Source organism: Chelonoidis abingdonii, chromosome 1, assembly GCF_003597395.2.
Source record: "Chelonoidis abingdonii isolate Lonesome George chromosome 1, CheloAbing_2.0, whole genome shotgun sequence".
NCBI classification, from domain to species: Eukaryota; Metazoa; Chordata; order Testudines; family Testudinidae; genus Chelonoidis; species Chelonoidis abingdonii.
In genome coordinates, this window is record NC_133769.1 from 250,085,825 (window position 1) to 250,104,939 (window position 19,115).

The 19,115-nt window shown below is 41.6% G+C and overlaps 1 protein-coding gene across 13 annotated transcripts in view; it reads right to left on the reverse strand.

Annotated features, from left to right (window-relative positions):
- Positions 1-19,115, reverse strand: part of INPP4A (inositol polyphosphate-4-phosphatase type I A) — a 197,304-nt gene that overhangs the window by 53,303 nt on the left and 124,886 nt on the right. For all 13 annotated transcript variants that reach the window (XM_032805553.2, XM_032805552.2, XM_032805548.2 and 10 more), the window contains 7 exons: positions 18,764-18,843; positions 16,505-16,616; positions 15,329-15,419; positions 14,514-14,661; positions 8,327-8,457; positions 4,440-4,544; positions 2,885-2,993 (listed from right to left, as the gene is read on the reverse strand). In XM_032805553.2, the coding sequence (XP_032661444.1) occupies positions 2,885-2,993; positions 4,440-4,544; positions 8,327-8,457; positions 14,514-14,661; positions 15,329-15,419; positions 16,505-16,616; positions 18,764-18,843 (776 nt within the window). The remainder of the gene's footprint in view (positions 1-2,884; positions 2,994-4,439; positions 4,545-8,326; positions 8,458-14,513; positions 14,662-15,328; positions 15,420-16,504; positions 16,617-18,763; positions 18,844-19,115) is intronic.

Here is a 19,115-nt window from a genome sequence, read left to right on the forward strand (position 1 = left end):
ACTGTTTCCCATTCCCAGCCAATGGGAGCTTCAGGGGGCAGTGCCTGCAGGTGAGGGCAGCACGTGGAGCTCTCTGTCCCCCACATCTCCCCCAAGGGCCACAGGGATGTGGTGCTGGCTGCCTTGGGAGCGGCGTGGGGCATGGTAGCCAGGGAGCCTGCCTTAGTCCCGCGGTGCCACAAGGGTGGCAATCCCACAGACCGGATCCAAAGTCCTGATGGGCCGGATCTGGCCCATGGGCCATAGTTTGCCCATCCTGTCCTATACAGTACAGTCCACAAAAGTAACACTCACTACAGAAACTGACTCCGCCAATGCAGATTGACTAGCCAATCTTACACCTGAGATACAGTAGTTTTTCCATTTACCAAAGTGTTACTGATTTCTTTTATTTATCACAATACCTGGCTTTTTTCTCCAAAGATTAAACCCTAGTGCTTTTTTTAGGAACTATTTTACGGTTCTAATTTTATACACTAGGTTTAGGATGTGATGCATGAATTACACATACAGGCCAAGCCCTTTGAGTCAATGTAATTTGGTTTTCCAAGCTCTGGGACTTCTCATTTTTCATTCTGCTTGCAAGGCCCCAAACTATCAAAGAAAGAAATGTTCCAAGACAGTGATGCCTGGTTAAGTGGTGAGGATGAAATGCAATAAGCATACTTGATTTTCTATGCTTCTGATCAAATATATTTTAAGATTATGTTGGTAGGTACAGTATTTGTCCCTGTTCACTTATGTGGTTTGGAGACTGTCTCAAACCTCATTACAAAAGTACTCTAAATTAATCTTGTAATAGGAGATACCCAATAGACTGAATAAGAAAACTTAGGTCCAACAGAGAAAGGGCCTGTAATTTGTGCTACCTTCCAACAAATGATATTGCCAACAGGAAAGTTACTCTCCAACACAGGATCAGAATATCTGCAACTTTGTGAAGGCCCAGAAGAAAAACGCAGGCTGGAAATGGAGGTTTTGAATAGATTTGATGGAAAAAAAGACATCAGTGGTTTAGGTGCTTAGATAAGTCAGCAATGAGGGCCCCACAAGTAACCAAGTAGGCAGATACAGAATGCTTCTGAAGACAGATTTTGGTATCAACAAAAACAAAGTTCAGCCTATTGGATTTACAGTCTTTGCTAATCCCATCCTGGAACATCCTGTATGTCAGATGCACTTATTGGAGGCAGTTATTAGCACTGGTCTCAATACTGTACCATTACATTACTAGTCTGACTCTAAGGTTTCAACTGGCACTGCTAGTAGCCCTATCCTAGGGCAAATTAGTGCCACTGATGATACAGTTCAGTAGCCTCCAAAAATGCTGAATTGAGGTTTGTGTCCAGATCATCCCCTCTCTCTGTGCCTTCCCACCAGCTCTGACCCCGAGGAAGGCTGCATTCCCAGCTTCTTGAAGCTGCACTACTAAAGTTTCCCCTTGGCTGCAGCCGCTCCTGTAGCCCCCAAAGCAGGGTTCTGCAGTAAAGATAATGCAGCCCAGAGTCATATTATTGTTCTCTTGTAAGTTCCTTGGGTATGACTACATTGCAGCTGGGAGTGTGCCTCCCAGCCTGGGTAGAAAAGACACATGCTAGTTCTACTCAAGGTAGCAGGCTAAAAATAGCAGTTGCGCACTGGCAATGACACGGTCTAGCTGCCCCCACCCCTCAAGTCCTCTTATTCAGGAGGCTAGCCTGTGCCACTGTCTATGCTGCAACATTCACACCTCTATTTCTAAAGTGATAGCCCAAGCAGAACTGGCATAGGTCTGTCACCTGGTCTGCAAGGGCATACTGGAGCAGAGATACCTCTTGAAGCCTGAAGGGAAACTGAGTGTGCCTTCCCCTTCAGTGCACCTGGCCTTCTTGATTTCTGCCTCAGCCTCCAGTGTGAATGGCTAACCCCCCAGAGAAGCCAGGATGTGATCAGGAGCAAGTGGCATAGTATCACAGAGGTGAATGATCCCTCCTGCAGGTTAGAAAGGGGGAGATCAATGTACAGAGGGTCCTCTCTAGGCATGCATCTAGGGGGCACAATCTGGCCTAGTATTTTTACTTTAATATGGATAGAGAACAATTAGTAACTACACAGCAGCAACATATCTGGGGCAATACAGAAAAACCTGGAGCAACTGGCCCCGTAACTAAATCCAAGTTGTTAGTAAGAAACTTGCATTTGAGGAACTGCTGCTGTTTCTTAGGGAAGGTAGAACAAGTCAACCGATCTGTCTTTGCATAGAGTTCTGAAGCTCTAGGGGAAGGATTAGAGGTGGATGACTCCAGTGTAGAATGGGTGTCTAAGCATGTTGTGGTTTTAGGAAATTAGTAAGAGGTAGAGTCTAAGAAATTACTTTAGTCAACTTCTATCTGACTTTAGAAGGTAAATTAGAGTAACGCTAATCTCAGTTCTTCAGTTAACCACAGTCACAAATAAGGATATAGCCCAAGACAAAATTTACTTTAACTGATCTGGAAAATGCTTCCCAGATGTGCTGAGGAAGCAAGCTAAAGGGAGTGAAAGTATCAAATGTAACATACTTAAAGAGATTCCAATGATATTTTCTACCTCCACAACTAGACAGAACTTAAACTCAATTAAATCCAATTCAACACTTAAGTTGTTCAGTTTAGCTAGTTTAACAATTGTCCTCTAATAGTAAATATTCCACAAAAAGTAATTTGAAAAGGAACTATCAGTAAAGAAAACAATGGAAAAACTGTTTTTCTCTTCTCCTTCTTTGAAAAAAGCATAGCATAATCTTCATAGTATTTGGCAGAACTTCCAAATGGAGGTGCAACAAAAACATGGAATGTGATGATTTTACAAAGTCTGGAGATTAAAAAAAGGCAAGTGTTGAGTTTATAATAACTCTTCTACTTACTGTTTCTTTGCCTCTTCAAATTTATGCAGCTTTTTCCGTAGACCCCCCGATTTAAAGCCTTGACAGTGAGCGGCTGGTGCTCCTATGGTTACTATGTCATAATTCTGATCTGGATGGACAAAAAGTGCTTACAGATGAAAGTTCACCATCTTTACTTTGGTTGAATCTGTGGAAATTCAAACTACTGAAAGGTAATTTCTCTAATACTCCTGTCAGAGACTGAAGTCTTCAGAACAATGTTGAACGTTAAAAAGTTTGGAACTGCATTAGTAGGGAGAAGCTGCCATGTTCTACAAAGTAAAAGACCTCTGTTTGAAACCTGCACCCGTTTCTTGTTCTGGAAGATCTACAACAAGGGTTCTCAAACTGGGGGTCGGGATCCCTCAGGGGGTCATGAGGTTATTACAGAGGGAGGGGGGGTCGCGAGCTGTCAGCCTCCACCCCAAACCCCGCTTTGCCTCCAGCATTTATAATGGTGTTAAATATATAAAAAAGTGTTTTTAATGTATGAAGGGGGGTCGGACTCAGAGGTTTGCTGTGTGAAAGGGGTCACCAGTACAAAAGTCTGAGAACCCCTGATCTACAAAGACAATATTCTCATGTCTGGAGATGAAGGAAGATTAACCTTGATACCTCAGCTTATCATCCCTCCTATCTGAAGGATACACAAGGCACCTAGGGCGACAGGTGGGTGAGGCTGAACATTAAATGAAAGGAGAAAATTAGGTCTTATACAAAGAAGCAAGCTCAACCTAAACAAGTTAATGTCTTTTTACACATCTAAAGTGCAGCACACTTGATGGCCCCTCACAATTAAATTAAACTAAAAAAAAACAAAAAAAAAAAACAACAGGGAGGGCCTCTGATGTCTTGCCAACCAGAAAAGATCCTGGTGGCTCCTAAAACCAAAGGGGATCCAGCAGATTAATCCAGTAGATACAGCACAAGGATGAAAGGTGGGAGACTTGGGTTCTGTTCCCTAGCTCTGATGCTGATGTGCTACATGACCTTGGACATGCTGATCTGCCCTTTGGTTTTGCCATCTATAAAACTGGGGTAATGATACTAAGGCCTGGTCTACACTGGGGGAGGGGGAGTGTCGATGTAAGATACGCAACTTCAGCTACGAGAATAGCGTAGCTGAAGTCGATGTATCTTAGTTTGACTTAACTCCTGTCCTCATGGTGCGAGATTGATGGTCGCGGCTCCCCCGTCGACTCCGCTTCCGCCTCTCGCCCTGATGAAGTTCTAGAGTCGACGGGGAGAGTGTTTGGGGATCGACTGATCACATCTAGACAAGACGCGATAAATCCATCCCCGACAGATCGATCGCTACCTGCCGATCCGGTGGGTAGCGTGGACGTATCCTTACTCTACTTTAGTAAAGTGCTTTGAGATATAAGGATGGTAGCTGCAATTAAAATGTGAAATATTATTAGTACTGCACAGAAGCTACACTGGTTTGGGGGAAACTTAGCTCTGCACAGTGGAAACCCAAAAAAGAGAATTAAAGTATATATACATACATGTATACACACACACACACGAGAAGTACCTGATCCTGCATCATCCTGGACTCTCATTCTTTGTATGTGCAAATTTGTGGGCATGAATTCCAATTTTTTATCAGCTTTCAAGCTACTTGCTTTAAATGAAGGGCCTGAGAAATGTAACAGAAAAATATTTAGTCTATATCTGCCCTATAAAACCATGACCAACTGCCAGTCTCAAAATACCAACAAATATGGATTGGGGTTACTTTCAACACTTGTTGCACATTAGATGGGAAGTAATACTGACAGAAAGTATGACTTGCAGACTAGCAGATTTTTAGTTGTAAGTATATTTGCAAGGCACATGCTGTTAGCACCAAGTGCCACTCACCTGCCTAAACGGCTGGGGGAACTGGATGATGCCAGCAGCAAAGGGGGACCAGCCCCAGCAGCGAGGAAGGGAGATACCCACTGAGGGCACCAGGTAGGCTCCTCCCCCCTTGGAGTTTCTGGCATTCATTGGCCAGGTGTGGCCAAACTGTATGATCACGAAAGTGAAGGGGCAACATAGGCTTAATTTAAGATCCACTTTCAAGACCCTGTGACCAACCCTCTGGTACAAGAAGAATCCGTAATACTGGGGGGAAATGGCTATTAAAACACAAACCAATGCATAGTCAAATACATTATTTTCATTGTATTTTGATGGCACACGGTCTCTCTGTACACAAGTGCCGGAAGAGCATACAAGAAAACAGTGCAAGAACCTGGAGAATGTATTCTTTTAAAAGACATACTAAAAATTTTCTGATTGCAGGGGGTGAAGAAATCAATCCTACCAGAAGAACATTTATGACAGCACTAAGCAGACATGCAATTCTTCTAGTGCACTCCATCTCACCAGCCTATGAGAATTCATTTGTTAGGATCCCTATACTGACTTCCACTCCAGATTTGAGTAATTTATACATTGTATAGTATGGGAAAATACAACTAAACTGGAGGATGTTTACAGTTGAGGTATTCCAGGTCCCTGTACAATTACTGGATTACTTTATTTATTAGTAATAAGTATCATCTCTAGCCACTAGATCTGGTGAAGTCCAAATACTAATCTAAGAAGAATGAGTTGGAGTTAGATATGCACTTAGGCCCCAATTCAGGAAGCTTTAAACACATGCTTAAGTCCCTTGCAGAATTGGAGTCTAAATGACTAGCAAAATAAGTTTATATTTTAGTATTATTATTATTATTATTATTATTATTCTCTCTTACTGTTGCGGATCCCTGAAATCAATCCAGCAAAACACCTAAGCACATACTTGACTTTAAGCCTGGGAAAAGTCCCCCAGACTTCACTAGAACATTTATCATGTGCTTAAATGCTTTGCTGGATCAAGGCCTTAGACAAAAATGGTAAATATGCAACAGTGTCAAAGCTACAGGTGAATTTAATGTCTACCACAGATAATTGCTCTGTGGGTCCCAATGATCCATTATGCACAGACCAATACCAGTTCTGTGCTCAGTAATTAATATTGTAATATACTGTCACCTACACATACCTGCCCTTCTAACAATCTGAGGTGGGATGCACGCTGCAACTTTAACATTGTGTACACTGAAACTTTCTGTTCTACTTTCCTGGGATTTGGCTTTATTCTCATTGACTGGTCAGTGCTTTTTGAATTGATGTCTCACATGAAAATCATCCCTCCTCCCATTAGTCACAGCTGTTCTGTGCTTTCAGGGAGAAATTCTTCCCCTGTGTAGGGAGGCTGGCACAAAGCCTACATACCACTTACAGCAAGTCCCTCTTAACCCTTCAAAATAGGACTTATGTGATGCCTAGACCTTTATGCTGGCCCTCTGTACAGAGGGGAATTTCATCATGAGTGAAGACACTGTATGTTAAAACAGCACCCTTGAACTATGAATGAATCCCCAGCCTTCTCCACGGATGTCAAAAGGAGTTATGGATGCAGAACAGGGTCTAATATGGCCTGACGTGAATACATAATAATAAGAAAGGTATAAGAGTGAACAAAATACACCCAATCATTTCCCCCATTCTGAATGAAAAGCTGGATTAATATTAGGGTAAATGAAGTTGCATCATTCCTCCATTTGTGCATAACTCAGTCAGATATAAACTGCCTTATTTCCCATTTTGTTTAAGATTTTGAAATAATTACATACACAAACATTCCTTAAAAATGACAAAACATAGAAATCAAATAATTCCCATAATACTTTAGAGAGTCCTAAGTATAGGAGGAAAAAACACTGAGAATCTATCAAACAAAGATTTGGGGATTCTTGGAATAAAAGCTAAAACCTAGATCATATAATATTATGTGTATAAGATTATATTAAAAATTCTAAAATTATTATTAATATAAAGAGTCAGAATGTATTGGGGATTTCTGAAGACAGTTCTTTACCTACAGAAAGTTAGTTCTTGTTCATTATTATTAAGCTGAAGCAGCACACCAGACTTCGTATTGTCAATTTATATATATATTACTCCTGAGGGAATTCTGTGCCAAAACATTAAAAATTCTGTGCCAAAAAATACAAATTCTACACATAATATTTTAAAATTCTGCATATTTTATTTATGAACAATTAAATGTAGAGGCTCCAGGCCCAAGATACAGACTTGGCAGTGAGGCTGCCCCCGACACTGACATAGTGCAAGGGCTGGGCTTGCCCCAGAAATAGCCTGGGGCCCTGCAGCTCTGCACCAGGTGCATCAGATGTGGGCAGGCAGGCTCAGCCCGGCAGAAACCAAGTGTGGAGGGCTTAGTGTGTGGGGATCCAGGTGTGCATAAGAGGGTTCTTTATGGATGTGTGTGGGATCTGGATGCACAGGGGCTTGTTGGGGGCATCCAGGTACAGGGACAATGGGACTCTGCTGGGAGTCCAGGTGAAGGTGATGGGGGCTCAGTAGGGGGGGTCTGGGTGCTGGGGCAGTGGGGCTCGGTGGGGTGGGGATGTGGGTGCAGCTGGTTGGGGCTCAGTGGAGTGGTGGTCTGGGTGTAGGGGGCTCATCAAGGTGGTTCAGATGCAAGCAGGCGGGGCTCCTTAGGGTTAAGGTTCAAGTGCAAGGGGTGAGATGGGTGGAGCTTCCTGCAGCCGGGAGTGATTTCTGGGGCTGGGGCTGGGGCTGGTTCTGACCTGGCCCTGGCCCTGGCCACTCCCTGCAGGAGAAGAGTAAGTCTCGTCCTCCCCTGTCCCTAGTCCACCTGGCACTAGCAGCTGTGCCCAGTGCATGGTAGAAGCCACCACCCAGGGCATCCCCAGACCCCCCACCCCATCACAGTGATTTACCTCCCCACCAGCTGCTCCGGGAGCCTGAAACAATGTGCCCATACTGCTGGGGAGGGAGGCATGACCACTCTTGCGGCTTCCCTTTGCTTCCCCGTCAGACGTCATTTTTCTGCAGGGAAGCAAAGAAATCTGTGGGGGACACGATTCTGCGTGCGCATAGAGGCACAAAATTCCCCCAGAAGTAATATATTTTATTACTTATCATTAAGTATCTATATTATTTATCATTAATTACATGAAATTTAGAGGAGAGTAATGCTAATGGAAACCCACAGAAGAAAATTTATCAGGTAATAAAACTAATAATAAAATAACAAGAACAATTTAATTTAATTCATTTTTAAGGAAATTGCAGATTACTTTTTCTTTTCCAGACCTCACTCATTATCCCCTCTTTTGTAAGTTAAGTTGCACAAATGACTATATTTATAAATTAGCTTCTTTGTACAATCACTATAAAACTTTAACAGAGAGTACAAATATTTTGTCTGTTGATCTTTCCTACCAAACCAAGACTAAAACCACCTTTTTGGTTCTGAATCTTTGTTTTAAAAGGAAAATAAGAAGCATAACTGAAACATATTATCTATTATTACTGAAAATAAATCTTGCTGACCTTTGTATTGATGCAAGTCAGTTAGGTTTTCCTGGTAAGTCAGTATAATTGTTTGGTACTGAGTAACTATTTGTCGACGAAGGCTCTCCCAACAGGGAGACAGCTCTCCCAGCTCTTCTAGTTCACAAACCCTACAAGAAGAAAGAAAAATGTTTTCAACTCAGTTGTACACCTGAGCAAGAAGAAAATATGCAAATGATTTCACACAACAGACTCCTCAGGCAATGCATTCTGAATTCCGTGAGAAGAGTTCCAGGCACAAGGGAATGTTTCAAAATGTACCTCCCAATACACCAGAATGGGCAAAATTAAGGAGCCTACTTTCTTTCCCTCCATTTATCCAGCATTTTCAATAAAGGATAGATCCCAAGTGGGCCCGTATGTGGCCACACGGGGGTGGGCAAGAAGCCTCCCCTCTTCATGCGGCTGCACAGTCTCTGTGCTCTGGGAAGAACAGGAACAGCTTGCTTCTGTTCCCCCTAGGAATAAGGATAAGGGGAGAAGGAGGTGGGACCATGTCTATGCCCTGAATCCACCAGTGCACTGCAATGGGGAGCAGCTCATAGCCTATTAGGCTGCTTCCCTGCCTTCCAGATCCTATATTTTCTCTTCTCTCCCCTCTCCATACAGAGAAGCAACTGTCTGCAGCTATCACCTCCCCTTTCTCTGTAGGGGGGAGCTGGAGAGGGAATATAAACTCTCGAAGGTGGGGAAGCAGCCTCATAGGCTATGAGCTGCAGACAGCTGCTTCCCTGCCTTTGAGATCCTATATACAGTACATACACACACACACACACACGCTCCTCCTGCAGATGTGGTGCAGATACAGACACAGATAAAAGAGTGCACATCAAGGGTTGGATACCAGTTGACTCTTGCAGATGCGACCAAGATTTTTGTATCTGCACAGGGCTCTAGTTATCTTAAACACAAATTTGGGATAGTAGGCAAAGGAATCCGATCTAGCAGCTCCTTCTGTATGGTCTCTCAAGATCCCTGATCCATAATTTTTACCAATTATCTGTGTATAACTTAAAAGTCCATTTGTGGAATTGACAGAATAATTCTCTATTAATTATATAGTACTCTAGTTCAAACCAAGCGACCTGTGCCCCATGCTGCAGAGGAAGACAAAAATAAACAGACAAACAAAAAAAACCCTAGGGTCTCTGCCACTCTGAGCTGGTGAACAATTCCTTCCTGACCCCAAATATGGCAAATCAGTTAAACCCTGCACATGTGGGTGAGACACACCAGCCAGAAACCTGGGAAAGAATTCTCTGTAGTAACTCAGAGCCCTCCCACTCTTGTGTCCCGGCTCCGGCCACTGAAGATATTTGCTAATAGCAGTCATGGACAGGCCATTGCCATTGTAGGCAATCTCATCATACCATCCTCTCCATAAAACTTTTTGAGCTCAGTCTTAAAACAAGTTATGTTTTTTACATCATCTACTCCTGTTGGAAAGCTGTTCCAGAACTTTGCCAATCTTCTGGTTAGAAACCATCTAATTTCAAACTTAAACTTATTGCTGGCCAGTTTATATCTATTGGTTCTTGTGCCAACATTAGCCCTTAACTTAAATAATTCTGCTCCCTCCATGATGTTTACATCTCTGATGTATTTATAGAGAGCAATCATCTCTCCCCTCCTCCTTCATTTTGTTAGGCTAAACAAGCCAAGCTCTTTAAGTCTCTTCCCATAAAGTAGGTTCTTTAGTCCTCTGATCATCCTAGTAGCCCCTCTCTGCACCTGTTCCAGTTTGGATTCATCTTTCTTAAACATGGAGACCAGATTTGCACACAGCATTCCAGATGAGATCTCACCAATGCCTTGTATAATATTTCCCCCATCTCTAGTTTAATTATCTAGCTCATGCATCCTAAGATTGCAATAGCCTTTTCCATGACTGCATCACGTTGGCAGCTCATAGCCATTCTGTGACCAACCAATACACTCAGTTCTTTCTCCAGCTCTGTTGCTTCCAACTGATACAACTCCAAATTACAGCAAACACTCTTGTTGTTAGTCCCTAAGTGCATGACCTTGCACTTTGCATTATTAAATTTCATCTCATTTCTATTACTCTAGTTTTCAAGATTGTCCAGATCTTCCTGAATGATATACTGGTCCTCCTCTGTATTGGCAATACCTCCCAACTTCGTATCATCCACAATTTTTGTTACTCCCACTTTTTGTGATAAGATCATTAATGAAAATATCAAATGAAATTGGGTCCCATGACTGATCCTTGAGGTACTCCGCTAGTAACCTCCCTCCAGCCTGACAGTTCACCTTTCAGCATGACCCACTGAAGTCTCCTCTTTAACCAGTTCCTTACCCATCTTTCAATTCCTGTATTACTCCCCATCTTCTCCAATTTAACTAATAAATTTCTCTTGTGGAACTGTATCAAATATTTTACTGAAATCCAGATAGATTACATCTACTGCATTTCCTTTGTCTCATCAGTTATCTTCTCAAAGAAAGATCAGGCCTGGCACGATCTACCTTTTATAAAACCATGTTATATTTTATTCCAATTTCTGTTTACCCCTATGTGCTTAGCTACTCTCTCTCACAAATACTTCCCAAAAAGCCTACATAAAGTCTGCTCTATAGCAAGTCAAAAAAAATCAAAAGCCTTAAATCTATGCTAGGCCTCACTAGTAACCCACTAAACTTATTTTATAAACATATGCACACAGATCTTAATATTAAAGATATATGATACAATTATATACAATTGAGGTCAAACTAATGGCCCTGTCATTTCCTAGATCACGTTTTTCCTCTTTCTTAAATATATATTTGCAATTCTCCAGTCATAGGCTATGACCCCCCAATTTATGGATTTATTAATTGCCTTAGCTCTTGGGCTTTCAATTTCACTTGCCAATTCTGTTAACATTCTTAGATGGAGATTATCTGGGTCCATTGACTTGGTACAATTTAGCTGTTTGAGTCTAGGGTCATGGGCTCAGTCCACCTCTGACAGGTTCCATAAGAGAGAATGAGGCCACTCAGGTTCACCTGGGAAGACTTAATTCACTGAGTAAGTGGGAGGCAGTTAATTATGCAGGGAAACACCCAGGCATGATAAAAGGAAGCTACTCCCAGTGGGGATGGAGGCTAGAAAACAGACTCCTGGGGAAAGGAACAGTCCCCATATTACAGAAAGAGAAGGCTCCCAAGGAGAGGGCTCGTCAGGGTGAAACCTGGTGAGGGGGATCGTTAGGAAAGGAAAATAAGGAAGAATGCTCTTAGGTAGGAGAGGCTCTGAAAGGGAGAAGCTACGAATGCAAAGTGTCAGTGGAACCTGGCCCCCATGGAAGGACTTCATCAGCAGAAGACACAGATTAGGGCAGTGATATGCTGTTCTGAGGAAGGGTCATCATGGTTTGACTTGTGTTGACACTTCAACCCAAGAGGAGACCCCAGATAATGACAAAAGCCCTGGCTCCAGAAGAGGGCTCCAGGTCAAGAGGGCCTTCGCTGGTAACGGATGCGGACATATGTGAGGTTGATGGACCAAAGTTAACTCAGCCTTTTGTCCCTCCTGCTAGTGATGCTGGAGTGGAGGCCTATCTGTATAATGTTCTCCTTTGCGTTAAATAAATTAGATCCCCACAGAGGCACTGCTCAATACACACAAGCCTCACTGGACTTATTGAAATCCCACTAGCAGAAACTGAGGAAGAGACATAATGGTAACGTTGCATCTGTCCACCGGGGGGACTCCAGGGACCAAGCCCTCTCCACAAGCAGAAATCAAGATCACCCAAGTACATTTTAAGCTGTCATCCTAATGGTAGGCAGGAGTGATTATACAGGCGTGCCACCTAAAGCTGCATAGTATTTCTCAAGGTTTCAGTACAGAGAGAGTAGAGAGGAATACCTGGGTAAATTTAACGTAGCCTGGGAGTACATACTATTAAAGTTTTCAACCCAGATTATAATACAGAAAATAATATATACAATAAAAATATGCATCATTGTAGATTTTCAGTCTGCAAAACCATTCAGACAATTCATCTTAAAGAGAATTATACCTCTATCTCGATAACACGCTGTCCTTGGGAGCCAAAAAATCTTACCGCGTTATAGGTGAAACTGTGTTATATTGAACTTGCTTTGATCCACCGGAGTTCGCAGCCCTGCCCCTCCCACCCACCGAGCACTGCTTTACCGCGTTATATCCAAATTCGTGTTATATTGGGTGGCATTATATCGAGGCAGTGTATTTATTAATTTAAGACAGAAGATACTGGATGAAAATAAGAAAGAACTTCCATCTGATATTCTGCATACCTGAAGGGAGAGCAGAGATATCCCAATGCCTTTCTTCTAAGGGCTCATTTTTCTAAATTACAGAAAGTCGTTTTCACCTCTAAGCAATACAGTTCAGTATTTAAAAGCTTATATTATCGGTATTTGTTACGAAATCAGAATTTGGCAGAACATTCACAGAACTTCATTACTTTACAGACAGTATCCTTGAGTGGTGAGATTTTCTAGCTAATGCTTGAGTAAATTCCACTGAGTAAAGTCTAATATCAAGGAGTAGCTTGTCCTGTTCATTCTAATTTTCTGCTGTTACATTTTGGTTCTTTACCACGTCCATCTAAAGGGTCTAACGCAGGGGTTCTCAACTTTTTTCTTTCTGAGGCCCCACCAACATGCTATAAAAACTTCATGGCCCACCAGTGCCACAAATGGTTTTCTGCATATGAAAGCCAAGGCTGGCATTAGGGGTTGGCAAGCAGAGCAATTGCCTGATGCCTCATGCCACAGGGACTCCCCCGAAGCTGCATTACTCAGGCTTTGGCTTCAGCCCAGGTGGTGGGGCTCAGGGCCCTGGACTTCAGCCTCATGAGGTTGGGCTCTGGCTTTCTGCCCTGGACCCCAGCAAGTCTAATGCCGGCCCTACCTGGCAGTCCCCCTGATGGGGGCCTTGGACCCCTGGTTAAGAACCACTGATCTCAAGGCCAGTGAGCAGAGTTCAAGAGTCTGGGTTCCAACCTGAGCCTGAACATCTACACTGCAATTGAACAGCCCCTTAGGCCAAGACCCACAAGGCCTGAGTCAGTGGGCACAGGCCAGCTGCAGGTGTCTAACTGCAGTGTAGACATACCCTTAACCAGCAACATTCTTACTAACCACATTTAGCCTGTGGCAGACAGAACATTAGCCAGGATAGATGTATCCCTTTACTCTTTTCACACTACTCTGTGAAATTTTAATATCCTCAACCATTATAAAAAGAGGTAGCTATTAATGTCTCCTGTTACAGGGCATAAAGAATGCTAGCTGTCCACAACACAGTAACTACTTACGGGCCCCACCCCCACTCCTTGTGCACATAAAGACATGGTGCCAGGTATCCGGAGGATACACTATACAGTGCAACAGTTAGGTAGCCTCCACTGGCAGAGGTCTCCCAGGAACCCCCTGAGCAGGAGATAAGCAGCCCTTCCTCTATCTAGGTAGTCATATCCCACTCATCATTGCAGTATCCAAGTGTCTCAGGTACAGCTGTCCTAGATGGCATGTATGAGTTAGAACACCCGCAGACCCATCATATTGTGCAGCCTTTTACCTTTCAATTGGACTAAATAATGCTTGCTGCACCAAAATACTAAAAGGTAGTTACGAACACTTATCATTAAAAATTTACCTCAGTATTTAAAGATGCCTTTTATAGAACTGCACATCATCTGAATAACGTAATTTCCACAACACCACTTCTGTTATCACTTTACATTTATCCTGACCACAATACATTATTCTGTGGGCAAGATCTTCCTCTATATAGACAAAGATGTAAATCAAGGGGTTTAAGTCAATGAGTCAGCCCCTGACCTGCTGTAAAATGTCACAGCTCCATTTGACTTCCACAGAGCTCTGCTGATTTACACCTGCTGAGAATCTGGCCCAAATGAGATAAAGCAGTGTAATACACTCCACAGTGAGAGGAGCATCAGGCCTGTGCAAGATACAGTTCATGGTCAATCTAGTGGTGACATGAAGGTATTGACGTTGTTAACAATAAGAAGGCAGCGACCAAGTTGCTGCAGTCACTATTTCTGCTGCAGTCTCTTTGTTGTAACAATTTGTTCTCTTCCAGGTCAGCAAAGGATGCACATCACTGTTGTATTACAGCACATGTAAATTTGTTCACCCTTACCTGGCTGCATCTTCTTCAAGCAGAAGCTTCACAAACTGTCTGGGGATGTGCAGTGACAGTACACTCTCAGCCATCTGCTCCAAGATTCTCAGGTGGTTCCCATCAGTTGTGGGGAAACGATACATCCGACAAATGGCACCACCAAACACTAAAATATTAAAACCACTTAATGTAAATGTGTGGTTTGAGTTCAGCATTTACAAAGTCTCCCCTCACCCATTACATTAAGCTACATTGACTAGATTCAATATTGGTTGCTTGTAAAAATCCAAATTAAGTCATTCACCTATCTAGCTTTTTCAAATGCAATTTTTATAGGAGGGAGCTCTCTACTCACTGTCCAAGAAAAAAACCCAAATCCAAAGGTATTCAAAATATTTTAAAGGAAAAAAGGAACAATTCATTTTTTTTAAATTTCTTCACATATTGAATTTTTTCTCCTAATACATAAGTCTACAGGAGAAGTAAGGACTGGCCATGGTAGATGAATGTAATGGCAAAAAACTTGTAAGATATTTTGCTTCACAAAGTACTGTTTCTTACTACAAAGTGCTGTTTGTACTACAAAGTGCTATAGTGTGGGTGGCAAAATAAATTATGCTTATGGGTCTCAACTCAGCAACCAATCCCTATTCAACTACAAACACATGCTTGAGTGCTTTGCTGAACTGGGGCTATGATGGAGGCAACAAGAGATTAGCTGTCATCGATACTGTAATCATGCTAAGTATAGTAAGAACTGTCAATACACACAGAGCAAATATATTAATAGGATAGTAGGTGAGCTATCAATATCTGTCCAGTTAGCTGCTTACCGGATTTTAGTAATACATCTTTCCGTAACGAAGCATATTTGGATCGGATTCCTAAAGATTCTGTTAAACTTTCATCAACTGGTAGTACAGTCTAAAAGACACAAATAGTAAAGCATGTACAATGTAAAACCTCAACACCAAGTCAAGCTAAACTGGTGAGACCCAACATAAAGACATGAAGGTAATATTCAAAACAGGGAATGTTTAAAATACATATTCCAAACATGTTTATCAGGGACCATCATTATCCTGACTGCAAACTGAAATACTAAAAACATCTAATGATCAGATCTTCAGAAAAGGGACCTACTTTTTATTTGTACTGCAAAGCACCTAGCACACTTCTGAGTGCTGTAAAAATTAAAGGCCAGATCCTCTGCTGCTGTAAATTAGCATAGCTCTATAGTCTACATCAATTTACTGCCCAGTTGAGGACTTGTCCCAATAAATGATGATGATAATCCACATTCTGAACACAATACAGGTACTCAGATTATATGACTTCAGATGTATTCACAATACAGAGTCTGCAGCACTAAACTTGTTCTCTAAGCAGGCAGGCAACTATAAATATCTGCTCTAGAGAACATTGCTTGTTACTATCAGAAAAGATTCAGATTTCAGAAAATAGTGTAGTCTGTTCTTTCAAACTATCTGATCGTATTTCTGCTTCACAAGCTGTCCTTCTTGAACTTCCATGTTCACTAATAGTTTCTAATAATCTAGTTTAAGCATTTGCTTGGTACTGCCTTCATAATCGCAAATGGACATCAGGGAATTTCTTGTGAAATCGCTACTTCCCATAGACATGCATCATGCACAGTAGTAAGTAGTGGGTTTTGAGTTGTTGAGTTTTTTTAAGGACAGATAGAATAAGAGCCCTGTCTATTACCACAGACAAATTTCCATCCCACCATCTTCAAGAACTCACAGCATTTCAAAAAAACTGTATCACAGGCTGTGCCCCAAATATTTCATCAACACTGAACTGTTTGTTACAGATTAACCAGCTAATATTTGTACAGTACATTGAAAATGTAAAGGACTATAAGTGCTAAATGGAATTAGTAAAGTGATTGGGTAGAGGGGAGGCAATTTGCAGACTATAACATTATCTATAACATTGTCTTCAGTAATCCTGTATCCAGCTGAGGCTGATACAATGTTCACACTCACCCTCCCATTAATGGTGTCAGGAGATCTTGTTACAGGAGGCTTTTGGTCTGTTTTTTCTTCCATTTGCCATCCTATAACTGTGATGTTACCTACACGATCACTTTCAGCAGATCTGTAACAAATGAGTTTGGTTGTTTTTTGTTTTTTGTTTTTTTGTTTGTTTTTTTTTAAGAGAGGGATTTGTTTGTCAGTAGGAGACCAATTACTACTACACACAATATACTGATCTGTGAATTTAATGAACATTTAAAATTAGGAAGATTATAACATGGAGATACAAGTAAACTGATTTTACATGCAAGATATTAAATGACACCAATAGGAAGACATTCATTTCATTCTGTAAAGATTGGCCTGCTAGCTCTATATGATCTTATATACCGTACCATATGTGGTGCTAAATGGGAGAGAGTTAAGGGGACAGCACCATCCTTAACAAGGAATAGTCTTCACTTTGTCAGTTTTAGATTCTTAATGATATTTTAAAAGTTATTGTTTGCATTTAACAAAGTGCAACGGTGATTCAAACAAATAGCTGTTAGAAATAGTGCTGGAGAGTAAATGAAAAAAGCACACAGACTACAAGAACAGATCTAGACACACATACAGCACGGCACGTGTGGAATCAAGTTTTGAAAAAGAAAAGATTGAGCAGATGTTGCTCTGCATTCTAGTTACATTTTTGAAGAGTAATGTGATAAGTGGAAGAGCGTTTCATACTCACCCACCCTTTCCCAATCAATCATACTGCACTTGATATCAAAAAATATTTTATAATAGTTTCATTTCCTACTCAATAATGAGAGACCACCACCTAATCAATTGATTACTCATGATACAGGCCACATAAAATGCTGGAAAGTCTGTCACCAGCTTCCCTTGCCCCAAAACATCTCTTCTCCACAGCTGTGGATAAATAGCCTATTTTGTTACAGTCTGTCTCCTTTCTGACTCCACTCATTACTACCCGCCCCAGCAAATCCTCTGTTGCCAAATCCAGTCAATTTTTCCTTTATAACATATGGACAGGGGAGGCGGGAGGAGAGGGGGATCAGTCCTCCTCCTTTTGTCCCTACCATCAAAAGCCTTGTCCATGCCTTGGTCATCTCTTACCTTCACTAATGCAACTTCCTCTATGCTTCTCCCATCGATTGCTTCAGGGCATTCAATATGCTGTTGCTGCAATCATCTTCCTCTCCAGTCTCTCTGACCATGCTAATCCCCTACAAAGATCCCTTTGCTGATTTCCCTTCACCTTTCACATCACGTTCAAGATTCTCACCAATGCCTCTCTAGCATTGCCACCCACAGTTACACGTTTGAGCTCAGTTCCTCCTAATTTCTTCCTGCTCCCCTCACTCTGCACAAGCTTCCTAACTTCTCCCACACTTGATTTTATACCTCCAAGCTGACTCCTAAGGGTGGGACTGTATCCCTGTTCTTTAGCACCAAGCTACCTTCCCCACGAGACACTCTCCTCCCCTGAAGCTTTCCAACATTAATCCACCCAGTAAATTATTTTTTAAATAATATTAAAGATATCTGCTCTGTTTTGAGACTGGTTCTTCCTATAGCTAGAGTGTTGTAAGGACAAACACACTAAAGTCTGTGAGATGCTCAGATACTACAGAAATGGAGACCATATAAACACCTTACATAGATAAGCAGAGACACAGGATGGGTGAGATAATACCTTTTATTGGACCAATTTCTGTTGGTGAGAAAAAGGACACTTTCAAGTTTACAGAGAGCTCAGTAGTGAAGATATCCAATGTAAATAAGAAAAGCTTCTGGTTTTCCAGGATATCCTCTGTGTCTCACTCACTCTCACATGCCTTAGATATCAGTATAGTTAAGAGTAGCCAGTTGTGCTAGTGTGTGTGTACGGTGTGCTGTACACACACACCCTGCATGTCAAGGCAATTTGATGAAATACGCAAAGAGAAAAGACATTGTAATTGTGGGTACACTTTCAACTTGCATAATTAAAGACAACTCCCAACAAACAATTACAGCGTTCTCATTCCTTGTTCCCTGCCTGCTTTGCCACCAAAAATCTATCCCAATATTTGAAAAGGTTCCTATGTTCTACATGTTTTAAACATCACCCAATAACTGATTTTCATTAGTAGAGCCCTTGAACTTTGAACACTTATTTTAAATTAAAAATCAAAAACAATTTTCACAACCTGTTCCCAGCCCTACTAATCAGAGTGTTAGGAATGTTAGTTTCTGATGGACTGAAACTGCATTACAAACCTTAGTGTTAAATGCAATCTATGGTTCTTCTCCTGAAGTAATTCCTTTACAGTGAACATTCCAGAACCCAATAAATACATCTGAAAAGAGGAACATTATTAGTGTAGAAATTTCAATTCATAAAGCACCTGTCCAAAGCGCAAGTTGTGTACAATGATTAAACACTACAATTATAAATAAATATTTAAGAACAAACTACTATTACAAACAACAAATATAAATAAACTACCCAACCAGGTCCAGAAAGCATAAAATAAACAAAAAAACCCACTACTTTTGGGAGTTTTCCCCTGGAGGAAAACAAGGCCGCTGCTTTCGCTGGGCTTGAGGGAAAGGACTTTCCCAACATATA